Genomic DNA, 25,170 nt, shown 5'->3' with positions numbered 1-25,170 from the left:
TAATTAGAGACTCCAGCCAGGCACCGGAGTTCTGACTGTGGACGGAGGACCCCTCCTCCCAGGCTGAGGCATTGAGAGCACGAAGGAGAGACTCCTAGCCCTAGGAAAGAGCTCAGGGAAAGAATAACTGGCGAGCGAAAAGCAAGAGCAGGGCAAGGAAAGCTTTAAAATCTATTTTTCAGGACTTAGGGGGCACCACAGCTGGGCCTGTAAAGATGGGGAGCAAGCAGGGAAGAGGGGGGCCTCAGCACCTGGCCAGTAACTTTAACCCACTTCCCATAAATCTCAAATAACCCTGGCTCTAAAAGGGGATAGGAGGAGTTCCCGTCCTAGCGCAGCGGAAACGAACCCGACTAGGAACCATGAGGTTGCGGGTTCGATCCCTGACCTCGCTCAGTGGGTTAAGGATCCGGCGTTGCCGTGAGCTGTGGTGTAGGTTGAAGACGCGGCTTGGGTCCTGCGTGGCTGTGGCTGTGGCTGTGGCATAGGCCGGTGGCTACAGCTCCGATTAGACCCCTAGCCTGGGAACCTCCATATGCCAAAGGTGCGGCCCTGAAAGGACAAAAAAGGCAAAAAACAAAAAAAAGAAAAAGAAAGAAAGAAAAGCGTTTCCTTTTAAAAAAATTGAAAAAAAAAATAAAATAAAAGGGGATAGGAGTTGGGGCGTGGTGGGGATGGTGGTGGTATAAGACCTAGCTCTCTGACGGGGGCGAGGGAGAGTCAGCAGGGGCTGCCATGGGGTTGAGGACCATTCTTGCCACATTCATCCAAGAGAAAGAGATTCTCAGAACATTACCAATGGGAAGGGAGCCACGAGGTGCTTTAACCCATCCCCCGGATAAACATCCAAAATAAATCCACTCCAAACATCAATACAAATACCCAAGTACCGTAGCGTACACCCCATGGAGTCAGATCGCCACTTCCAAGTCCTCAGGCCCTAGAATGTATGAGACACCATGTGGCACCTTGGGGTTCTGGAGGCCTTGCCTTCAGAGACCCAGCTCCCGCCGGGGCAGGAGGGCAGAAGAGCTTGCGCGCACCGCGCTCCCGGGCTGCGAGCCCCTCGCCTCTAGGCAGAGGGCGCCTCGGCCCGGGAGAGACTGCGAGGCCCAGGGGCGGACCCTACTGGGCGCGCTCCTCCCACGCCGGTGTCAGGTTTACGGAACAGCGAGCTCCCCTGCCCGACGCGCGGTGGCCAGACGGCCACAAGGATTCCATTCGCCTGGCCCGGCCGGCTTGACCCTGCCCGGACGCGCCATGTTCGCGCGTGGGTCCCGGAGGCGCCGCTCTGGGCGCGCGGTGAGCGAAATTATGGGGTCGGGGTAAACTGAGGCTCAGGAGCCGGAGCAGGGGATAGGGAGAGCGAGGAGGTGCTCCACAGAGGATCCGGGAATCCCCAGCCCCAGGATTCCTGACCAGAGGGCCTGGAAGCGTGTGGATGAAGGAAGGAAATCTGGTGGCCCTTGCTGCCTTATCACCTCTGCGCTCACCTTTATCAGCACTCCAGGGACCTCCCCTCTGGAGTGAATTATAGGACGGGATTCTGAGAACCAGAAGACTGTGTCCTGGAGCCCTGCACTCCTGGGGTGCCCAAATACCAAGAGAGTCCGGTAGTTTGGATTGGGGGCAAGAGGGCTGCCAGGCCTCCGCTTGAATGAAGCAGGGGAGCTTTTTTCTTTCTTTCTTTCTTTTTCTTTTTAGGGCCGCACCCGAGGTATATGGAAGTTCCCAGGATGGGGGTCAAATCCAAGCTACGGCTGCTGGCCTACACCACAGCCACAGCCACGCCAGATCTGAGCCGCCTCTGCGACCTGCACCACGACTCATGGCAACGCCAGATCCTTAACCCACTGAGTGAGGCCAGGGATGGAACCCGAGTCCTCATGGATCCTGGTCGGGTTCGTTACCACTGAGCCACAACGGGAACTCTAAGGCAAGGAGCTTTTGACTTCCTAGATAGGTGGGCTTCTCTTTTTTCCTTTGGAGGGGCTGTCTGGGTGGGCTCTGGGTTTTGGTGGTCCAGAGAAGGAGTGAATAGCCCTCAGATCCAAGAGAGAAGACTTTTTGGGGTGTGGGTTTCTGAATGGCTCAGGGGCCTCCTGAGATCCTAGAGGAGCGTTTCGGGTCCTTAGATATGAAAGGGTGAAGGTGGGATTTGGGGGAGGGGGTCTTGAGCTTCTGAAAGGAGGGGCAGGATTTGTGTACTTATCCCAAGTAAGGACAGGGTCTGAGACTCCTACTCTGTGGAATTGGAGTGCTGCTGGCTTCATAGGTGGAGAAGGGGCCCAGAAGAGGCCAGGGAGGAGACACCCCAGATTAGGTACTCTGTGCTGGTGGGGAGAGTACTCTGAGTTCTGGGGGAGGTGTCAGGCTGGGTGAGGGGCGTCCTAGGCTGGCCTGGGGAGGGGAATTCCCTGAAAGGGGGGCATATAGAGAGGTGGCCTCAGCTCCCCCGCCTCCGCCTCGGTTGTGTCCCCCCTCCCCCGCGCTCTGGGCGCTGTCCCAGCCTGCCCGGCGTTGCCCTGGTGGGACAGGCCCCGGCGTGCTGCTGCTGGCCTTGGAGTGGAGAGGCGGGCGTTGACTTCCCTCTCCCTCCCCCGCGCACCTCGCCGGATCCTGCTTGTGCCTCCGCCCACTACAGCCTCCAGAGGCCGAGGACCCGGACCGCGGCCAGCCCTGCAACTCCTGCAGGGAGCAGTGTCCCGGCTTCCTGCTGCACGGTTGGAGGTAGGTGACTCTCCCAGGGCCTTGCCTTCGTCAGGGTCCTACCCTCAGGGGAACCTCCAGAGTAAGTCAAGCCACGCCCCCAGGCTTGAGCCGGGTCTGGCAAGAAAGCTCGGATTCAGAGCCCCTCCCCTGACTCCTTCCCAATTGTCCAGTTCCCAGGAGAGCTCCGCCCCCTCTACCGTCCCGCCCTCAGAAGTGTTCTCCCCTGGCTTCCGAGTCCCATCTCTAGGGAGCTTGTCTGTCCCGGGCTCTGAGCACCGCCTACTGACCCCCACCCCCTTTCTTGGGCTCAGAACTCCTCCCCTAGATGCAGGGTCCTATCCTCTTCGTGGAACCCTGTACTCAAAACGTTTCGTGGGAGTTCCCGTCGTGGCTCAGTGGTTAACGAATCCGACTAGGAACCATGAGGTTGCGGGTTCGATCCCTGGCCTTGCTCAGTGGGTTAAGGATCTGGCGTTGCTGTGGCTCTGGTATAGGCCGGCGGCTACAGCTCCGATTCGACCCCTAGCCTGGGAACCTCCATATGCCTCGGAGTGGCCCCAGAAAAGGTAAAAAGACAAAAAAAAAAAAAGTTTTGTAAAATAGCACAGGCAGAGCCGTACCCACAGGCTCAGAGCCCCAGCCGCCCACAGGTTCGGAGCCTCTGTGCTAGCCGGAGTCCGCCCCTAGGGAAAGTTAGCCCCACAGTGTCCAAAATCCTGAGGGGAAGCCCTTGGACTTATAACTCTATTCTCAGACTCAGAGCCCTGCCCCTCCTCAGGCCGGCTGCCCGGAGAGTCTGACCTAAGTCACAGATGGCCTTGAGGTCCCCACCCCACGCCGCCGTGGTCTTCACGTCCTAGGCCCAAAGCCCCACCCTCCAGCCCACAGCCACGCCCCCAGATTTCCGCTCCGCCCCTCACAGCCCCCGCCCACTCCCAAACTGCGATCTGGCTCACAGCCTCACCTCCGCTCAGCACCATCTCTCGGGCCCTGTCCCTGCTCCTCAGTTGGACTGCTTGGAATGCCAAGGGGGTCCAAGTGGGCTATCCCTTAGTAATTGACCCCCTTCGTGGACCGCTCAGAAAGATCTGCCAGCACTGCAAATGCCCGCGAGAGGAGCACGCCGTGCACGCAGTGCCTGTGGACCTGGAACGCATCATGTGCCGGCTAATCTCAGACTTCCAGCGCCACTCCATCTCTGACGACGACTCCGGCTGTGCCTCAGAGGAGTACGCCTGGGTGCCGCCTGGTCTCAAGCCTGAGCAGGTGACCAGACCCCACTAGCCACTCTTGCTCACTAGTGGGTGCACACGCGCGCACGCACACACACACACACACACACACACCACTCAGGTGGGAAGTCATTTCCAGGGAAATGCTAGGGTGTGTGGTTAGACTTCAAAGACCCTCTGATCCCTCTGTGATCTAGGAGGGGTTGCCCAGCTCCCCACAACTCGCAAGGAACCCTTATCCATCACTGAGCCAGTTTCTTGGGGCCTGTTCACTCCACTCCTCCCCTTACCTCAGGTGCGTCAGACACCCAGACAGTGAGAACACAGCAGTGAACAAAACACACAAAAATATGTCTGCGCACATGGACGTTATATTCCCCAAGGGAGCAAGAGCCAATAAGCAAACCTGTAAAAATAGGTCAGATGGTGTAAGGGCTATGGAATAAAAAGAGCAGAGAAGTGGGGGAAAGAGAGAGGTTAGAACTGTAAATAGGGGAGCTCTCACTGAGGTACAACAGGATTGGCAGCTTCTTGGGAGCTGTGGGATTTGGGTTTTAATTCCCAGCCTGGCACAGTGGGTTAAGGATCCAGCGTTGCCGCAGCTGTGGCTTAGGTCAAGGCTGCAGTTCAGATCTAATCCCTGGCCCGGGAGCTCCATATGCCCTGGGGCTGCCAAAAATGGGGAAAAAAATTGTGAATAGGGTGCCCAGCTCAGCCTCTGATATTTGAGCTTCCTGAAGGTGAGGATGTGAGCCACACAGATATCCAAGCTTAGAACCATCCAGGCTAGGGGGAGAGCTAATGCAAAGGCCATGAGGCAGGAGTGTGCTTGGCATGTGTGAGAAACAGTGAGGAGACCAGTGTATCTGGAACACAGTGAGCAATGTGGGGAGTGGTTGGACGTGAGGTCAGAGAGATGACAGGGGCCTTGGGGAGAAATTTGACTTCTATTCTGGATGAGGGAGGAGGCACAAATATTCTGGATGAGGGAGGAGGCACAAATGGCTTGTGAGCAGAGAAGGTATGTAATTTGTCTTAGGATTTCACAGGATCCCTCTGTCTGCTGAGTATAAAATGGACTATCGGAGTGAGTGACAGCAGGGGACCAGTGAGAGAGAGGCTACTGCAGTAGTCCAGATGATTGATGCGGGTACTGGCAGTGGAAGCAGCGAGCTGTGATCAGATTCTGTTTTGTCTGGTTTTTTTTTTGTTTGTTTGTTTGTTTTAGGGCCGCACCTCTGGCATATGGAAATTTCCAGGCTAGGGGTTGAATCAGAGCTGCAGCTGCTGGCCACAGCCACAGCCACAGCAACACAGGATCCAAGCTGCATCTGAGCTCTACACCACAGCTCACAGCAATGCTGGATCTTTAAGGCACTGAGAGAGGCCAGGGATCAAACCCAGGTCCTCGTGGATACACCCACAGTATATAGAAACTCTTAGGCTAGGGGTCGAATTGGAGCTGTAGCTGCCGGCCTACACCACAGCCACAGAAACACAGGATCCGAGCCGTGTCTGCGACCTACACCACAGCTCATGGCAATGTCGGATCCTTAACCCCCCAAGCAAGGCCAGGGATCGAACCTGCATCCTCATGGATACTAGCTGGATTCATTACCACTGAGTCACAATGGGAACACCTGGTTGTACTGAAAGTAGAGCTGAGAGGATTTGCTTGTGGGTGTGTGAGAAGGGTGTGGGGGGGTCAAAGATAACTTCGGGGATTGACTGATGCCAGCAGGCCAAAGCAGGAGCAAGTTTGAAGGTTAAGTGCATAAATCTGGTTTGGGCTATCTAGAGTTTGAGATGTGGGTTGGACATCTGAGTGGTCACATTGTCTGGAACTCAAGTAGGAGGTCACAGGGCTGGAGGTATGTGCTGGAGAGACATTAGCCACGAGAAGGTATTTATAGCCATGAAGCTGGATGCGATTCCCAAGGGAATGAAGGTAGACAGTGGCAAGAGGACCAGGGACTGAGCCTGGGGACCCTCCCACCTTTAGGGGTCGGCTGGTTGAGGAGGAACCAAAAGAGGGGCAGAGAAGAGGCAGTCAATGAGGTAGAAGGAAATGAAGCCAGGAGCATGTGGTGGTCTGGAAGCTCAAGGAACAGTGTTTCCAGGAAGAGTGAGGGGATGAACTGCGTCCAGTGCTACTAGCAAGTCAAGTTGGATGAAGACTGGAGTTCTGGTCGTGGCTCAGTGGTTAACAAATCTGACTAAGAACGATGAGGTTGAGGGTTCGATCCCTGGCCTTGCTCAGTGGGTTGGGGATCCAGCATTGCCATGAGCTGTGGTGTGGGTTGCAGACGTGGCTCAGATCCCGCGTTGCTATGGCTCTGGGGTAGGCCAGCCGCTGCAGCTCCGATTCGACCCCTGGCCTGGAACCTCCATGTGCCACAGGAAGCAGCCCTAGAAAATGGCAAAAAGACAAAAAAAAAAAAAAAAGTTAGATGAAGACTGAGACCTGAACAATGAGTTTAGCCATGTGGATGTCACTGCTGCCTGTGACAGGAACAGCTTGGGGCGGGGCAGGGATGAAAGAGCAGGGAGGCCTGACTGGAATGGGGTCTGGAGACCAAGTGGAGACAGCAAGGGCACACGACTCTTTTGAGAAATTTTGCCGGAAAGGGGAATAGAAAAGAGGAGCCGGAGTTCCCATCATGGCGCGGCAGAAACAAATCCAACTAGGGACCATGAGTTTTCAGGTTCGATTCCTGGCCTCACTCAGTGGGTTAAGGATCCGGCGTTGCCATGAGCTGTGGTATAGGTTGCAGACACGGCTCGGATCCCGCGTTGCTGTGGCTGTGGGGTAGGCCGAAGCAATAGCTTCGATTAGACCCCTAGCCTGGGAACCTCCATATGCTGTGGGTGCAACCCTAAAAAGCGAAAAAAAAAGGTATTTCTACAATTTATGTCAAAAAGTGTTCTGCCTAGGTTTTCAAAACCATCCGAAAAGATATATGGAGCTCCCATCGTGGTACAGTGGAAACGAATCCGACTAGGAACCATGAGGTTGTAGGTTTGATCCCTGGCCTTGCTCAGTGAGTTAAGGATCCGGTGTTGCTGTGAGCTGTGGTGTAGGTCACAAACTCGGCTCGGGTCTGGTGTTGCTGTGGCTCTGGCATAGGCCAGAGTCTACAGCTCCGATTAGACCCCTAGCCTGGGAACCTCCATATGCTGTGGTTGCGGCCCTAAAAAGACAAAAAAAGAAAGAAAAGTCGCCAGAGGGAAACGTGGGGTCACGGCATGAGGGAACCCTCAGCATTTGGCGGGGGGAGGTGGCAGAAATGGCCTGGGGTCATTTTAAATTCCCTCCTGATGACTTTCATTTTCTCAGAGAAGTAGGGACCCCCCAATCCCTCTGCATCTTGTCTCACCCCTAGTCTCAATTGTTTTCTTCCATTTCCATGTCCTCCCAGGTGTACCAATTTTTCAGCTGCCTCCCAGAGGACAAGGTCCCCTATGTCAACAGTCCTGGGGAGAAATACAGGATCAAGCAGCTGTTGCACCAGCTGCCCCCACACGACAGTGAGGTGAGGAGAGAGGAGCTGGGAAGGGCAGACCCAGTAGAGGGGCGCAGCCTGGATAGATGCTGGGCAGCTGGAACGAAAGGAGCAGGGGCAGGAGTTCCTGTTGTGGCTCAGTGGAAATGAATCTAACTAGGAACCATGAGGTTGCAGGTTCAATCCCTGGCCTTGCTCAGGGGGTTAAGGATCCGGCGTCGCCATGAGCTGTGGTGTAGGTTGCAGACGTGGCTTGGATCTGGCGCGTTGCTGTGGCTGTGGTGTAGGCTAGCAGCTGTAGCTACGATTCTACCCCTAGCCTGGGGATCTCCATATGCCTTGGGGGTGGCCCTAAAAAGGAAAAAAAAAAAAAGGTAAGGGGCAGAGGAGGAAAGGTGAGCTGATCTGAGGCGACCAGTGTGGACAGCCAATCAGGGGATATTCCTTGGCAAAACCGCAGCTGGGTCTTGGGAGATAGGTTAAAGGGTGGGGGGAGTATTTCAGACAGGAAGCACCATCTTGAATAAGGGAAGGGCTTACAAGGAAACTTATTGGGAGTTACCGTCATGGCTTAGCAAAAACGAATCTGACTGGGAACCATGAGGTTGCGGGTTCGATCCCTGGCCTCACTTAGTGGGTTAAAGATCCGGCGTTGCCGTGAGCTGTGTTGTAGGTCGCAGACGAGGCTTGGATCCTGCGTTGCTGTGGCTCTGGTGTCGGCCGGTGGCTACAGCTCCGATTAGACCCCTAGCCTGGGAACCTTCATATGCTGCGGGAGCAGCCCTAGAAATGGCCAAAAAGAAAAAAAAAATTACAAGGAAACTTATTTGAGCGTGGATGAAATTGGGAAGAGGGTCCTGGGGGTGGGGGAGGTGGGGGCAGGCATCAGGGAGGAGCCTGGAAGACCGCACTACCCCAGGTACAGTACTGCACAGCCTTGGAAGAGGAGGAGAAGAAAGAGCTCCGAGCCTTCAGCCAGCAGCGGAAGCGGGAGAATCTGGGACGTGGTACTGTTCGCATCTTCCCCGTGACCATCACTGGGGCCATCTGCGAGGAGGTGAGCCATGGAGGGCCTCAGGGAAGGGGGCAGTGCCTTTGCTCTAAGCCCTGGGGGGCAGGGTCCGTCTCTACAGCCCCTGGAAGGTGAGGCCTGTCGCTTGAGCCCTGGTGGTCTGTCTAGTGTCTTTCCCTTGTGTTTTATTATTAGGTGGGACCTTCTCTAAGGCCTCCCTGGCCAGCGAGGTCTGTCTCTAGGGCCCCCCTGGTGGACGGGGGTGGCGGGGGGGGTGCCCTTAGATCCCACTGTTAGGTTTGGTCTACCTGTAAAGAGGCCCTAGTAGGAATTCCCGTTGTGGCACAGTGTAAACGAATCCGCTAGTAACCATGAGGTTTTAGGTTCAATCCCTGGTCTTGCTCAGTGGGTTTAGAATCTGGCATTGCCGTGAGCTGTGGTGTAGGTCACAGATGCTGCACAGCTCAGATCCCACCCCACATTGCTGTGGCTGTGGTGCAGGCTGGCAGCTGTAGCTCTGATTGGCTCCCTAGCCTGGGAACCTCCATATGCCACGGTGCAGCCCCAAAAGGCAAAAAAAAAGAAAAAAAAAATAGAGGCCCTAGTAGATCTTATCTATTAGTTTCCTCCCTTTCAGGCCGTGCATATGGTGTGTGGGCTATCTGGTCCTCTTTTGATCCAGACTTGTCTTTAAGAACCAGCCCACAGGAGTTCCCGTTGTGGCACAGTGGAAACGAATCCGAATAGGAACCGTGAAGTTGCAGATTGGGGGTTGATCCTTGGCCTTGATCATTGGGGTAGGGATCTGGCGTTGCTGTGGCTGTGGCCTATGCCGGCAGCTGCAGCTCCGATTCAACCCCTAGCCTGGGAACTTCCATATGCCATAGGTGTGGCCTTTAAAAAAAAAAAAAAAAAAGCCAAGGCACAGTGACAGGGCCTGTCTCGAGAGCTGGGTCATGGTTGGGATTTGTCTGTAAGCCCCAAACCCTGTGGGCGGAGCCAGACTTTAGATCTTACTGTTATGTGAGGTCTCTTATTAAACTCCCCCAACTGGGCCTGGCCTGTCTCTATGTCCCCAACGCCTTAAAGGCAAGACTTTCCTTTAAGGCCATTCAGGAGGAATAGGGCCTGTCTCTGTGGTTTCCAGGAACAGGGTGACTTTCTAGGGACTTTCTCCCAACCCCACCCCTGGTCATGTAGGCAGGGCCTTGTCTCAACGTCACCCCCAGAATGGGGTTGGTCACAGAGGCCATGGGGAAAGGCCTCAGTGTGACACGCTATGGCTGACCCCCATCCATCTGATCATCTTGGTAATGGTGACGGCGTCCATCTGTCATTTGGCAGTGCGGGAAGCAGATTGGAGGCGGGGACATCGCTGTGTTTGCCAGCCGTGCCGGCCTGGGTGCCTGCTGGCACCCCCAGTGCTTCGTGTGCTCCACGTGCCGGGAGCTGCTGGTGGACCTCATCTACTTCTACCACGCCGGCAAGGTCTACTGTGGTCGCCACCATGCCGAACGCCTGCGCCCCCGCTGCCAAGCCTGTGATGAGGTTCGTGCCTCTCCCTCCTCTCCCGGGGGTGCGAATGGAGTGGGGGGCAAGGCCAGGGGTGGGCCCTTCTGATGGCCACTGATGGCCTCTGTCCCCCAGATCATCTTCTCTCCTGAGTGCACGGAGGCTGAGGGCCGGCATTGGCACATGGGTCACTTCTGCTGCTTCGAGTGTGAAGCGTCGCTAGGAGGCCAGCGCTATGTCATGCGTCAGAGCCGCCCCCACTGCTGCGCCTGCTACGAGGCCCGCCACGCGGAGTATTGTGATGGCTGTGGGGAGCACATTGGTGGGTGAACATGGGTCTGGAGGGGGGATGGATAGACAGCTGGATCACAGCCCCACCCCCAGGATTCCTCCTATCTTCCAGGCCCCATCTCTCGTTAGACCCCATATTTTAAGTCTAGCCCCAGAACCACAGCCCTATACCCTTCACTGCGACCCCATTACCAATGTCCCCCTTCATGCCATAACTTCTTTTTTTTTTTTTTTTTTTTTTGTCTTTTTGTTGTTGTTATTATTGTTGTTGCTATTTCTTGGGCCGCTCCCTCGGCATTATTGTTGTTGTTGTTGCTATTTCTTGGGCCGCTCCCGCGGCATATGGAGGTTCCCAGGCTAGGGGTTGAATCGGAGCTGTAGCCACCGGCCGACGCCAGAGCCACAGCAACGCGGGATCCGAGCCGCGTCTGCAACCTACACCACAGCTCACGGCAACGCCGGATCGTTAACCCACTGAGCAAGGCCAGGGACCGAACCCGCAACCTCATGGTTCCTAGTCGGATTCGTTAACCACTGCGCCACGACGGGAACTCCCATGCCATAACTTCTAAATGCCACCTACCCAACACTAGGCACCACTAGACATCTAGGCCCACCTCCAGAGTGCCCTCTAATTCCTAGCCCCCCAAAGCTACCCTCCTACCCTCTCAGCCTAGCCCCTACTCCAAGCTATGCCTTATTCTCTAAGACCCTCCTCCATCAGCCTAGGTAAACCCTACCTTCTAACCCAGGCCCTACCCTCTAAAACCCATTCCCTTCCCATCAATGCCATGCCCTTCCTACTATGCCCTGCCACTGCCACCCGGGCCTGTTCTTCAGGCCCACCTTCCACTCTCCTTCCACCTCTTATATGTCAAAGCCTGACCCACATCTTAGAGTCCAGGGCCCCACCCCCACACTGGAAGCCTCCCCCCACCCCCCGCCCCGGGTGGGGGAAGAAAGGGAGGCAAGAGAGACGTTTATCAGCCAGTTTCCAGGAGGGAAGGAGGATGAGGAACCCTGGGGTGAGAACAAAACCTTGAGTTTTCTGCTTTCTCCAGAGAAGGGACCCATTCTGGAGAGGCGGGGAGAGAGGGCATCTCTGGGTACCCTGCCTCCGATTTCCTGCCTCTTCCCAAGAAGGGCCCCCATTCAGGAGGAGTTGGGACTGTGCCTGGGGGCTCTGCCTCAGTTTTCTTCCTCGTGTCCATCCCGGCAGGCCTAGACCAGGGCCAGATGGCTTATGAGGGCCAGCACTGGCATGCCTCAGACCGCTGCTTCTGCTGTAGTCGCTGTGGGCGAGCCCTCCTGGGCCGCCCATTCCTGCCGCGTCGTGGTCTCATCTTCTGCTCTCGAGCCTGCAGCCTGGGGTCTGAGCCCACAGCTCCCGGGCCCGGCCGCCGCAGCTGGAGCGCAGGCACCGTCTCCACACCTCTCGCGGCCTCCACAGCCTCCTTCTCTGCTGTGGAGGGGGCCTCTGAGACCACCACCAAAGGCACCAGCACTGAGCCAGCGTCTGGTGAGCTAATCCTCGAACCATGCCCAGCCATTCCAGTGCCCCCGACTCAACCCTGTCCCCTCCCCTTGACTCCTTCGGGTCCTTCACCTGCAGCATCCCTGGCCCCGCCCCCACCTCAGCCCTGACTCCGCCCCCAAACCATTCCAGGCTTGGTCTCCGTCCCAGACGACACCCCTACGCGAACCCTGGTTCCGCCCCATTTCTGTACAGGGCCCTTCCCCTACCTCCACTTGTCCCAGCTTGAGCCCAAGTTCCACCTCCTTTCCTCCAAATCTTTGACCCCCTCGCCCTCCGCCCCCATTCCATCCCAAACCACGTCGGCGCCAGCCTTGGCCACGCCCCTTCCACCAGACGTCACGCCCCCACCCCTGCCACACCCCATTCACCCATCCAGCCCTGCTCCTCCCGCTTTCAACCACCTCCTCCTCCCCACCCAGAGCCTGCCCCGGGCCTCAGAATTCCCGGACTCTCCCCGCTGCCCTGCTCCGACGCCGGCCCCCGCTTTCCCAGTCCTGATGGGGGAAAGGAGAGAGAAGGCCCTTCCAAAGGCTTCCCCTGGGCGTCGGGGGTAGGGGGGGAGATACAGGGAGTCCCTCCATCTCTCTCTTTTCCAGCTGCAGGCCCGGAGGAGCCCGCCCGCTTTCTGAGAGGGGCCCCCCACCGCCACTCCATGCCCGAACTGGGGCTCCGCAGTGCCCCCGAACCACCCTCAGGGCCTCCCGGCCAGCCAGACCCGCATCCGGAAGATGGAGCCTTCGGTCGCCAGAGCGCCCCGCGCGTCAGCTTCCGCGACCCTCTGGTGTCTGACGGAGGCCCACGGCGGACCCTGAGTGCGCCCCCAGCCCAGCGCCGCAGGCCGCGCAGTCCCCCGCCCAGGGCCCCCACCCGCCGCCGCCACCGCCGCCACCACCACCATCATCATCACCACCACCACCATCACCATCACCGCCGCCACTCGAGCAGACGTCGCCACCATCAATGTGACTCAGGATCAGGGTCAGACTCAGGCTCTTGCTCCAGCTCGTCCACCAGCCCCAGTTCCGAGTCCTCAGAGGACGACGGCTTCTTCCTGGGGGAACGCATCCCGCTGCCCCCACACCTGTGCCGGTCTGTGCCTGCTCGGGACACTGCAGCTGAGACCCCCAACTCCCCATCTCCACAGCTCCCCGGGACCTCGCGCCCAGGGATGTCTCGCCAGGCCAGGGACAAGAACTGCATCGTAGCTTGAAGGAGAGACAGTCCAGGGGGGTCTCCATTCTCAAGTCAGTGTCGATGACGACCCCCCCCCAACTTCAGTCATAAATCCCCTTCCTTCCTCCCTCCTGTTTGTATTACTGAAGTAATTTAATATTTGTTGTAAAACAGACCTGGCTTCTTTACTTCCTTGCTCCAGCCTAATTTTCCCCCCTTCCTGATGATGCTTGAGATTTATCTACGTTTGATCAAAGGCTTAATTTATTCATTCTCATATGTTCTAACAATCTGGTTATTATGTATTTATTCCTCCATGGAACCCCTCCCACCCAACACACACAGAAAAGGTTATTTGGAGAGGGTCACAACCTGGGGCCTGGAGTCTGAAATCTGTGGCTTTAGGTGGGGGCATTGTCCAGGCAGAACTAGCGTCTCTGGATACTGCAGAAGGAAGGTGGACCTAGGCGGACCCATAAGGGTGGCCACGCCCAGGAGGGTTGATTGGCAGGCTGGAAGGCATGGTCTCCCGGTAAAGGCACTTTCAGTAGGGGCGGGAAGGAGTTATTGCGATGGAGGTGTTATTTGCAGGTTGCTGAGACACGCGAAGGGAGTTCACCTACACGGGGCCATCTGCAGGGTCTACAAATGAGGAGAAGAGAGAAACAGCATTGGCAGGTTCCTGTTACAGATTTTAAGACGCCCATTTTACCGATAAGTATACTGAAGCTTATGGTACTTTTTGGCACTAAAGCCTTGAGTACCAAGAAGGGACAGAGTTCGCATTCGTGCTCTTGGAAGACCTCTTGCTTTCTCAGTCCCCTTAACCACACCGCCCCCCCCCCCCAACACACCCACACACTTACCAGTAGGGGCTGCTGTATGTCTTTGCTGCCTCAAGGGGAAAGTAATGTAGGCATCGTAGCCAAACAAGCATGCAGCCAGTAGGCCCAGTACCTGGAGAGGGTGATGAGAAGGAGGTGGGTTGGATTAGGGCAGGTCACACTCCTCATTCTTTTACTTCCTTGTACCTACCACCTTCAATGACTACCCCACGCAGGGATGATGACTAAAGCCCCAGGTTGAGAAGTCAGAGAGCCCCAGGGAAAGGCCAGAGATGAGTCTCTACCCCCACCCTCCCCCTTCCTAGTACCTCTCAACACAGTGCAGCCACAGAGTGGCCCCATATATAGGCGGCCCCATTCATACTGTACACGGAGACAAAGCTCTAGCAGATGGTAGTCTAGTGTATTGACAAAGGGGCCGTCTCATTGTGCTTCCCACACAAGTCCCTGTGTTGGACAAATTGTGGCCCTTTATTGCCAATGACACTTGGGGGAGGAAAACCAGGACCTGAGTCAGCCTTTTCTGCAGGAGGCCCTGAGGACAGGTGTGACCTCCTGTGGGTCACACACTTTCTGACAGAAGCAGAGACACAAATGGCCCCGGGAGCCTCAAACCCCTCTCCCAGTGCTTCAGAGCCACAGCCTTTACCCCTGCGGCAATTTTGGAGCTGTGTCCTCCCTCCACGAGCACAAGGATGGAGGTGATCAGGTAGAGGATGGCTGCTATGAGGGTTCGGAAGAAATCCTGTGAAGGGCAGGGAGAAGAGGAAAGTCAGCATTCAAAATCCCCCCCCTCCCCAAGCCCCTCCCTAGCCTGGTCATTGTGGCCCCTTTCTCACACTCCAAGGCCAGTTGATGATTTGTATCTTGGTGTGCAGGTCACACATGTAGATGACAAAGAAGACAGCAGCAAAGATCATCTCTATCACCGACAGGAAAGAGAATCCTGACGTCGCGGCACTGAAGCAGATCAGAATCACCAGGCACACTACCTGGAAAGATAGGCGAAAGGGGGCTTCGATCGATCGACTCCAAGGGCTGAGGGCGTGGGTTTAAATTGGGGGTGGGGAGGGTCTCAAACTCAGATGCCCACCAGGACTGGGAAGATGACCAATAGCTAAACACTTAATGTGTGCATACTGTGTTTGGGATATTGTTCTAAGAGCTGTACAGGTATTAATTCCCTCAATCATCGCAACAACCTAATGAGCCAGGTACTATTATTAATACCTTTATGTCATAGATGAGAAAAGAGAGGAACAGAGAGACACGAGGTAACTTATCCAGGGTCACCTAGCTAGGGAGGGGTAGGGTTGGGTGCCTCAGTTTCCCCTCTTTTCCCTTCTAGGATAGCCCAAGGGGAGTGGTGCCTTCAGGTGGTTTTTGTGAGCGCTGCTGGCGCCAGCTTCAGGGCTTTGACGGGGCGGGACGTGCGGTTCCCCGGGCAACCCCTTTGGGAATCGGTGCGAGTGACACCGGAGGGGCAGGGCTCTGTTAAAGGCGCCGCACCTCTTTTACGAGCGACTCAAAGGAGGCACCCCCTTTGCCGGGGGTGGGAAACCGAGGCTCCCGAGCGGCCCCAATAGCTAAGGACCTCCCGCCCCGTCACAGAGGAGCGAGGAAGAACTGGGGTAGGACGGGTGGCCCTGCCCCGCGGGACAAGCGCGCGCGGGGGCCCCACCCCAACAGGTCCCGCCCCTGGGCGCTCTGCCAGCCCGCCCGCCACTGCCCAGGCCGCGCCACGCCCTGCCACGGGAGGATCCCCCACCACCCAGCCCCGGGAACCCCTTCTATGAGTCCACTAATGAATCTACGGGGTCTCCTTCCGCGGGGTCGCCCGTATGCCCTGTGGGCCTCGTGCCTGACTCCATGGGCCAGCAGCTGCCGACCACCTTCTCCAAACCTCACTGACTCGCCCTGCATGTGCCCCTGGTTTCGGGCCTCCGTCACCGACCCACCCACCCCGCGCCCCACTGCCGATCACCCGCGGCCGCGAGCCTGCCTCCCCCGGGGCTGCCCCAGTCCGCGTGATCCAGCCACTCCACCCGCCTTTGCCCACCAGCCAGTCCCAGGACACTTACAATCTCAGCCAACAGGACAAATCCCTTTCGGGTGCGCGAGAAGTTGGTGCAGGCGGCCCAGCAGCCCGGGGCCGAGAGGCGCTCGGAATCCGCCATGGCGTGGACCTGAGTCCCGAAGGGCGCCGAGGAGCTGCTCGCTTGCTTGCGGGTTCGAGGACGCTGCACACCCAACCGTCTTCCCCGCCGTCTGGCCGGGAAGGGGGCCCCGGGGCGAAGGAGGGAGTGAATCACCGCGCGGAGCAGAAGCGGGCGGGGCCGGAGCGGGCTGGGCCAGGTGGCTGCCGCCCCGGAAGCCCCTCGCCCCGCCCGCCAAGGATTCTCCTTGCCCAGCGCACAGCGCACAGCGCCCCCCACCCCGCCCCGGGGCGCCCCATCTCGGGCGGCGGGGGGGGGAACTACCAGCTTCTGAGGCTCGGCAGTTCCTCGTAACGTGTGTTGAAAGGAGACGACCCTTCCCGTTTTTAGAATACAAATGTGCCTGGGGCTGCCTCAACTCAGAAATGTTTTGGCTTTGGGGAGGGAGTGCCTCAGTTTCCTTAGCTGGAAAAAGGGCCAAAGCCAGGGTTAAATTCAGGTCCGTTTTCAGAATTCAGCATATTTCGGGGTTTAGAGAGTTTTCCCAGTGCATATAAGATATATGACTTTTCTCAGCGGTGTCTGAGACTGCCCGGTTAAAAACTAACAAACAAACACGTTATTTCCTCATGGAATGGTGTGGCCGTTCACAGCAAGTGGGATAAGCCAGGACCAAAAATCACTCCTGGTTAAGTCAAGTTTTGTAACCAAATGAACCAAATGGTGCCCAACTTTGTGGGAAAACTGTGGGTCTCTGGAGTTTTTTTGGATTTTGGAATTGTGGACAAAAGGTCATAGACGGTGGAATAAACCTCTTAGTAGCAATGGGAATGGGACCTCGCCAGTGCACAGACCCGAGACAGAGAGAGAACAGAGCCTGTGGAGCATCACGCTGCTGAGTAGATGAGGGTGGACTTTTTTAATAGTGTCAGAGCCCAAGATATGATTCTCTGTTCTGCAATTCTGGGGAGGTCTTGGCCCTAAGTGCTGAGCTTCTGTTTCCTGCTTCTAAGTAAAGGGTCTGTCAGCCCAGTCCCAGATGAAGAATGGGGAAGGAGGACAGGCTTATTTATTGCTGGGAGCTTGGCAAGATGAGGGCAAGGCTCTTGGGTGCCAGGCTCGGTGAACAGGCTGATGACATTTGAAGAGCGTGTTATCCTGAGCGAGTAATTTCTCCTGACTCAGCCTCAATTTCTGCATCTGCGACATGCACCTGGTCACGGGCATCAGGATCTCCCCCAAGATGTGCTGAGGGGCACACCCTCCAGAGTGGGTGTTGCTTTCATTCTCATCTCATTGGAAGGCCAGGATGGTTCAACCAAGGCCGGTCTGCTTTCCGTCCCCAACCCGGAGTCCCACACAACCACAGAAGGGGCTCCCCTCTTTCAGCCCAGGTTGCCTGAAGAGTGATTGGATAGTGGAAGGCATGAAGCACACTTCCCAGAGCCAACTGTGTGCTTTCCAACTCTTTGAGGACGTGCCTGAGTTTCTAGAACAGAACAAACCCTGCTCTGCATCAGGGCCTTTGAACTTGCTGTCCCCACAGCTGTCAATATCCTTTTCCCAGCCCTTCAGACACCTAGCTTCTTCTTCTTTTTTTTTTTTTTTTTTTGGTCTTTTTAGGGCCGCACCCACAGCATATGGAGGTCCCAGGCTAGGGGTCCAATCAGAGCTATGGCTGCCGGCCTACACCACAGCCACAGCAATGAGAGATCTGAGCCACACCTGCGACCTACACCACAGCTCACAGCAATGCCGGATCCTTAACCCACTGAGCAAGCCAGGGATTGAACCTGCATCCTCATGGTTCCTAGTCGATTCGTTTCTGCTGAGCCACGACAGGAACTCCCCAGACATGTGGCTTCTGATCATTCAGGTCCCAGCTCAGATATTGTGTCTTCAAAGAGGCCAGCAGCCACCATCATTACCTCTCCCACCATAACCTTTGGCTTTCTTCACAATTCTCGCTTCTCTCTGAAATGATCTTTTATTTATTCTTGTCTTTTCTTTTCTGACATCTGTCTACCCCTCCCCCACTACATCATCTGCATAAGGATAAAAACCTTTGCTTCATTTCTACAGCATCTCACCACTGCCTCTGAATGCAAGGTAAACAGTTGGGGCTCAATTAATACTTGTTGAATGCAGGTGAGATTAAGAGGACAGGCTTGGGAATCAGGCAAGATTAAATCTTGCTTCCATCCCCAACTTCCTCAGGCTATTTATACTCACTGGGCCTTACTTCTGTCTTCTGTGAAATGGACATATCAGGATTGTTGAGTTGGTGTGTAACTAACTAGATGGGAAAATAGGGAACTATATCTGATCACTTGTGAAGGAACATGTGAGAAAAAATATATGTATAACGGGGTCACTTTACAGCAAAAATTGACAGAACACTGTAAATCAACTACAATAAAAAAATTTTTTAGGAGTTCCCGTTGTGGTGCAGTGGTTAACGAATCCGACTAAGAACCATGAGGTGGCGGGTTCGATCCCTGGCTTGCTCAGTGGGTTAAACGGTCCGGCGTTGCCGTGAGCTGTGGTGTAGATCGCAGACACGGCTCGGATCTGGCATTGCTGTGGCTCTGGCATAGGCTGGCAGCTATAGCTCCGATTAGACCCCTAGCCTGGGAACCTCCATATGCTGCGGGAGCGGCCCTAATAAAGGCAAAAAGACAAAAAAAAAAAATTAAGAAAAAAAGAAAAGAAAACCAGATCGTGCTGGTAAAGCCTGTAGCCCAGATAAGGCTAAGTAAATGATGGCTGGGGTTACTATTATTTTAGTCTCCTGGGTGTGACTGTGTTTATAGGACTGGGGCTCTAGAGCCCTTGCCTGAATTCCCTAGAGCCACACCTCTACCAGGCTCTGAGTCAGGGTCAGCTAGAAGCCCGGGCACACTCCCCCACAATGGCTACAGCGCTAATTATTTAAGATTTCACCTCTTCACCTGGCGCCAAGCCTGGCTTTACAATCCTTCTCTGTTCCCCAGAGCCGCCATGGACACTCACGATCTGGTCCTTTCATTTCTCTTCCCCACCTCTCCAGCCCCTCCCCAAAGGGGTAAGAGCTGCCCATTCCCTCCAGACCACAGCTTCCTTCTTCGGGGGGATGAGACCAGGTGTTCAGGATGTGGTGACATCGGAGGTGACCAGACATTTCTAGCTTCGGTCAGCGCCCGCTTTGGGACTACATGGATTGGAGTCTGGCTGGTCATATAAGCCTTGACTTTGGGGCTCTGTTCCCAGGGTAGAGGAGACTCTGGCCTCTCCCGGGACCGGGAACGCCCAGCGTGTGTCTTGTGCACACAAGCCCAGCTGCCTTTCGTCACCATCTATGGAAGAGGGGGGGCGCGGCCCAAAGGTTTTAACAGCCTTTTTTAGCCCGGCCCGCTGACTCACACCTTCTGGCTCCACCCCGATGGGGGCTCCAGGGCCCCAGCTCGTGCCCTGGGGGTGGCAGTCTACAGGCTAGGGAAAGCTGGCCGACCAAGGGGGAAGTGAGAGACCGCAGACGCTCAGCGAAAGAAGCAGCCCTGGTTCTAATCTTGCAATTTCAGCCCCCGCTGGGGATCTGGACGATTCTCGACTGGGCTCTGGGTATACTGGTGCACTTCCGACACAATAGGCCCCACTTCTGCATTCTCCACGCCGTGCACAATAATTAACTGTGAGCCCTACACACCTCCAAAAAAGTGAAATGAATGAATGGGGAGAGAAGCAGGAGTTGGCCAAGGGGAACGGAGTGGGCAGAAAGCATGCCAGCAGAAGCAAAGAAGTCTCTTAATGGCAAGAAAGAAACAGTACGAAGTAAGCTTGTCAACAGCTGCTAGAAGAGGCCCTCCTGGAGACCAGATCGACCCACCCCCTTTACGGGTTGGACTTGGGAGCCCCACCCGGCCTACAGCACCTGGAAAGTCAGGACTGGACCGAACCATTTTATTATCTCCCCCCCCCCAATCTAGAAGTGCAGGGCGAGCCGGTCCAGGAGGGCCATACCACTGACGCCGCGAGGGGAGCCCGGGCTGGTCGACTGAGCTGCTGGAAGACCAGACCAACTGGAAGCTCTCCGCGCAATGCTAATAGGCATGGGCAGAGCGCGCTACATCCGGGATGGGCACTACCAAGTAAGCCGTCTGATGCACGCTCAGTGCCTCCGCCTTCCGGCTGCCATCTCAAGGGCGAACTGCGCTGCCCCCGGGACCCCTAGGGCCCGCGAGAGCCGTTCCTCGCTCGGCACCAGCCAGGGTCCGGGGGAATCTGGGGTTTGGTCTTCTGGGTCCTCCGTGCAGCGCTCAAGCGGAGGATCCGCGGGGCCGTCGGCTGCTCCTGCTGGGCTAAGCTCCGCGCTGCCCCGGGTTTGGGGAGTCGTACGGGGTCGAGGGTGCTGAAGCGGGGAAGTGCTGGCGCTGCGAGACCTCATCACCTCTGGTCTCCCAGGATCTGGGCTGAGATCTGAGGATGGCAAGACTGTGGTTTAGACTGGGCGATAGGGTGGGAGATGAAGATGGGGCCCCTTAGCTGAGAGTGGCTGGAAAACTCTAAGAGCTGCGGGAGACCGAGATCCTGGTACTAAGAGAAACCTCCAGTCGAGGCACGGATGTGCTTTTCAGGAACCGGGGCCACCCAAGACCTCACACTTTCTTTCCTGAAATTCTTCCCCTCCTGGATCCAGAACACTCCCATCAGAAATCAATTCCCACACAGTCCAAAGGAAATCAACCCCCTCCCATCTAGGATCCCAGATTCTAACCTTGCTCATCCACCCTTCCTCGACTACCAACGCTTCCCCTGATGGACCCTTTGTCTTTTGGGACTAGACCCCCCCCTACCTTCTGGAGCCCCGTTCCATCCCCTCTCCTCTAAGACTCACAATGCCTTCCCATCTGAGGACCACAACCTTTCTTGCTGAACACCCACTTTTCTTTTTCTTTCTTTCCTTCTTTCTTTCTTTCTTTCTTTCTTTTTTTTTTTTTTTTTTTTTTTTTTTTTTGTCTTTTTGCTATTTCTTGGGCCGCTCCTGCAGCATATGGAGGTTCCCCCGGCTAGGGGTTCAATCGGAGCTGTAGCCACCGGCCTACGCCAGAGCCACAGCAACGCGGGATCCGAGCCGCGTCTGCGACCTACACCACAGCTCAGGGCAATGCCGGATCGTTAACCCACTGAGCAAGGTCAGGGACCGAACCCGCAACCTCATGGTTCCTAGTCGGATTCGTTAACCACTGCGCCACGATGGGAACTCCTCTTTCTTTCTTTCTTCCTTTCTCTCTTTCTTTCTTTCTTTCTTTCTTTCTTTCTTTCTTTCTTTCTTTCTTTCTTTCTTTCTTTCTTTCTTTCTTTTTTCCTTTTTTTTCTTTTTTCTTTTTTGGTCTTTTTAGGGCCGCACCCAGGGCATATGGAGGTTCCCAGGCTAGGGGTCTAATTGGCGCTACAATTGCCAGCCTACGTCACAGCCACAGCAATGCCAGATCTGAGCTGCGTCTGCGAACTTGAGCTGCACAGCTCATGGCTACACTGGATCCTTAACCCACTGAGTGAGGCCAGGGATCGAACCCGAAACCTCACGGGTCCTAGTCGGATTCGTTTCCGCTGCGCCATGATGGGAACTCCTGAACGCCCACTTTTACCCCAAACCCCTTCCTTCCTCTTCCCTCCAGGTACTTCAAAAGCCTCCCCTCCGAAATCCATCCTTTTTCCTATCGTGGGACCCCACTCTTTCTGCCCCCCACTTTGAGACTATCATGACCCTCACAGACACCAAGCCCCCAATCTTCCCCACTGAGGATGCCAAACCCTTCTTGCTCAGGACCCCAGCCTCTCCACCCTGGAACCCTTTTCTTCCCCTCACAGATCCCTGACCCCTCTCCCCTGGAAACCCACCATCTTCTTTCCGGGACCCTCCCACGCCCTCAGGCTTGCCGGGGTGGGTCTTAGGAGGCCTGCTTAGCACCAGACAGAGCCGCGGGCCGCTTGCACGAATCCTCTCCACGACCTGGGCATGGGTGAGCCCCTGCGTTGACTCTCCATTGATGTGGAGCACGAGGTCGCCAGGCTGCAAGAGTGCAAGGCAAGAAACGTTCTAGGAAAGTCAAAATAGAGAGCACACCGACAAAGGGTGAGGGCTGGCACTCTTGAATGGAGGGTGCCTCATTGTTCACCTGCAAGCGACCACAGCGCTGTGCTGGCCCATCCTTCAGCAGCCCGCGCACTGCCAGTGGAGCGTCCCCGCCTGTGTCTCGGCCTCCACTTAATGTGAGGCCAAAGCCCATGGAACTGCGAATCAGTTCCACACAGAACCGACCAGAGGCCTGGAGCGGCTTCGAAGCACCACGTGTCTTACTCTGGGTCACTTGGGGTGGCGCCGTACGCGTACCCAAAGTCTCTGACCGACGATGCTACAGTAAGGACACAAGTGTACATACATTGCCAGTCTCTAGGTAGGTGGCTTGGATTAAGGGGAAGAGGTGGTACCTGGGGCCGATGTGCCATGAAAGTGGCATTAGGAAGGCGACTGTCCGTGACCTCTATGTCCGCCGAATCCAGCACGCTAATGGCTGGGGAATGAAAGAGGCAGTCGGAGGAGTACTATAAGGAAACCATCTAGGAAGTGCCCCGTAAGTTAATATTCTAGCCTCTTTGTCTCTGGGATGTACAGATTTGCTCATGCATTTAACTAGGCTCCGCTCACACGAATAACTATCCTGATATCGCATTGTTGTTGTTGTTGTTGTTTTCCGTTTTGGCTGTGCCTGCAGCAAGTGGAAATTCCCTGGCCAGGGATCCAACTCTAACCACATCACCGACCTGAGCCACTGCAGTGACAGCTTTGGATCCTTAATCGGGTCTGACACGAGGGGACTCCTGGATCCCGCCTTTATAAATAATAACCCTGGGACTGGCTATTTGAATAATTTTCCAGACCTTCCTACCACCCTAATAAAACCCAGATCCTGCCCCTCAAATTAAACCCTTAGACCCACCCTACAGGGTGCTACTCCACGATTTAGTTGCTGAAGATTTCAGGCCACGCTCTCTAGTTAGCCTATAAACCTCAACCCATTGCTGACTTTTCCAGCCACAGCCCCTTCACCCGCTTATAAGCTCCAGTCCCTTGACTAACCTTACGGTCCCGCCCCTTAGCTGAATGCCCGCCCCAACCCTCTCTAGGCCCCGCCTCCTAGGAAATGCCACTCGAAATCCCTCTGACAATGGTAAAGTTCAGCCCTGCACCCACACTGATCGTGCAACGTTCACCCACTGCAATAACCCACCTCTGTGTCACCTCCCAGAGGAATATTATAGGCTAAATCCCAGACCCCTCAACACCGCCGAGCCTCGTCCTCCCAACTCACACTCACTCGCTGGCCCCACCCAGGGCAGTAACTAACAATCCCAGGCCCGCCCCCCCAGAACCCGGCTCCGCTCCGACCACGCCCTCTGGACGCCCCGCCCCTGTCACGCACCCTCCTTGGGGCGCAGGCGCAAAGTGGCGCCCGCCCTGCGTACCAGCGCCGCCACGTCCGCCGCAGCTCGGGCCGCCAGGGGGCGCGCGTCCAGCCGCGCCAGCCGCTCCCGGGCGCTGGGGCCCGCGCGCGGAGGAAGGCCACCGCCTGGCGAACGGAAAGGGCAGATCAACGCCCACCTTCAGTCTCAGCGAGCCCCCACGCCCCCCGATGACCGAAGACCTAGAGTGGCCATCAAGATCCCGGAGACCCGGGACCACTCTTCCACAGTTGCGAAGGTCACCGACTGTCCCTCGCTTGCCCGTGGACCCCGCCTGCCCCCAAGATATCTCTGGACTTAGCTGTTTAACCCCAGTATTCCCGGACCCCTCCGAACACCCTGTGGGCATCTCTGGAGGTGTCCTACTGCCCCCTCCCCCAACTGCCGCCAGAATCCCAGATCCCAAACTCTTCCCCGCCAGCATCGAGAAGGATCCCGACTCTCCCAGAGGTCCCGACAGAACACGGTCCGGCCCCCTGTGGCCCCGGCACCCCCGGTTCCCCTCTAGATAGCCTAGGTACCCCTGCCGGCCCACGTAGCCCCGGATTGCCCCTTCCCATATCCTCGCAGGGCCCTGCCTAACCCCCCGGAGGCCACCACAGACCCTGCCCGAGTGCCCAGGTGTGTCCAGTGACCCCGGGCAGACCCCCTCCTGCACCTCTCCCCGGACCCTCCTGAGAGCCCCCGGGTCTGGTGCACCGCTTCGCAGCGCGGGTGCGGGTAGGGGGCCCAGAGCCCAGCCCGGGTCGCTGGGGCCCTGCCCTCTATCGCCGCCGCCGCCGCCACGGCCGCCGCCGCCCCTTGGGCGCCAGGGCTGCCTTGTTTACCACCTGCCAGAAGGAAAAGGTGACGAGCAGACAGGCGGGGCGAGGGCTGGCAGGGACGCGTCCACTCGCTCCCGTTCGCCCCGTACCTCCTCCGCTCCCCCTAGGGTCTGTGGCGCCCCCCGCGCGCGGCTCCATGACCTGTGCTCGGCCCGCTGGACGCACGGACGCCAGTGGCGTGTTGGGAGCGCCTGGGCGAGCTCACCTGGCCGCCTGCCCGGGCCTGGACGCGGCTGAGGCCGGCCGGTCCCGTGCTCAGGCGCCCCAAGCAGCGCGGTGACCTACCTGGCGGCCCGCAAGGAGGCCTGGCCCAGGGAGGGAGCCCGCGCGAGCCCTTGGCCTCGCTCTGCCGCAGGCGCTGCCTCTCTTTCCCAGCACCGTGGGAAACCTCTTTTCCACCCCGGGGATGTCGTCATTCCACGTGGGAGAGGGGGACGTCGAGGCCCAGAGACGTTCAGGGCCCCTCCTGCGCTCTGACAACTGGAAACTGGATGCGGACCCCGAACCCACGTTACCCAGGGTATTCTGCAGCCTCCAGCAGAGCTTTGCACATCGTAGGCACTCAGTAAATTGGCGGGGAATGTGGGGCTGGGGGGGAGGGTGACCTCGGAGGCTTGGGGGGCCACGGGAGGGAGGCGTCAGGGCCCTGAGCATGATAGGGTTGGGGGATTCCAAAGGTAGGGAAGGGTGGGTCTCCTGGAGAGTGGAGGGACAGTAGGGGGCTGGACTCGAGGAGGCTTTCAAGGCACGTGGGTGGAGGGGACCCCAGGCAATGAGAGGGGAGAGAGGAGGCCCGTCCTAGGTCTGAAAGGGGGTGGGGGTGAGGGGCTCTGGAGACAAAGGCCCCGAGGGGGGAATGCTTGGGCACAG

General features: G+C 56.8%; 3 protein-coding genes across 13 annotated transcripts; 1 reads left to right on the top strand and 2 right to left on the bottom strand.

The window, feature by feature from the left end:
- Positions 1-1,165: 1,165 nt before the first annotated feature.
- Positions 1,166-13,262, top strand: PRICKLE3 (prickle planar cell polarity protein 3). The gene is made up of 9 exons (XM_003135080.5): positions 1,166-1,302; positions 2,645-2,730; positions 3,795-3,978; positions 7,364-7,477; positions 8,367-8,504; positions 9,804-10,007; positions 10,107-10,293; positions 11,482-11,781; positions 12,396-13,262. The coding sequence occupies exons 1-9, from the start codon at positions 1,261-1,263 to the stop codon at positions 13,007-13,009; spliced, it is 1,869 nt and encodes a 622-aa protein (XP_003135128.1). The 5' UTR covers positions 1,166-1,260; the 3' UTR covers positions 13,010-13,262.
- On the bottom strand, positions 13,215-16,160 carry PLP2 (proteolipid protein 2). Its single transcript, NM_001244435.1, has 5 exons — positions 15,899-16,160; positions 14,657-14,809; positions 14,467-14,562; positions 13,839-13,929; positions 13,215-13,614 (listed from the first exon to the last, which is right to left on the bottom strand). The coding sequence occupies exons 1-5, from the start codon at positions 15,992-15,994 to the stop codon at positions 13,592-13,594; spliced, it is 459 nt and encodes a 152-aa protein (NP_001231364.1). The 5' UTR covers positions 15,995-16,160; the 3' UTR covers positions 13,215-13,591.
- Positions 16,161-19,898: 3,738 nt separating this feature from the next.
- On the bottom strand, positions 19,899-24,810 carry MAGIX (MAGI family member, X-linked). Of its 11 annotated transcripts, none has more exons than XM_013986138.3 (6): positions 24,586-24,810; positions 23,480-23,583; positions 22,445-22,527; positions 22,132-22,368; positions 21,854-22,025; positions 19,899-20,428 (listed from the first exon to the last, which is right to left on the bottom strand). In XM_013986138.3, the coding sequence occupies exons 1-6, from the start codon at positions 24,714-24,716 to the stop codon at positions 20,121-20,123; spliced, it is 1,035 nt and encodes a 344-aa protein (XP_013841592.1). In that variant the 5' UTR covers positions 24,717-24,810; the 3' UTR covers positions 19,899-20,120. The 11 variants fall into 11 exon arrangements, with proteins under 11 accessions (XP_013841592.1, XP_084864018.1, XP_084864020.1 ...); XM_085007892.1 differs by having other exon boundaries at positions 23,437-23,583; positions 24,506-24,671; XM_085007894.1 differs by having other exon boundaries at positions 24,506-24,671.
- Between the last annotated feature and the right edge of the window lie 360 nt (positions 24,811-25,170).

This window comes from Sus scrofa, chromosome X (assembly GCF_054392235.1).
Source record: "Sus scrofa isolate SSC_HxYL_T2T_F1_AM1 chromosome X, Sscrofa_HxYL_maternal_Yorkshire_Landrace_v2.0, whole genome shotgun sequence".
Lineage (NCBI taxonomy): Eukaryota > Metazoa > Chordata > Mammalia > Artiodactyla > Suidae > Sus > Sus scrofa.
Note: the sequence above shows the minus strand (reverse complement) of the source record. Positions and strands in the feature narration are given on the sequence as shown.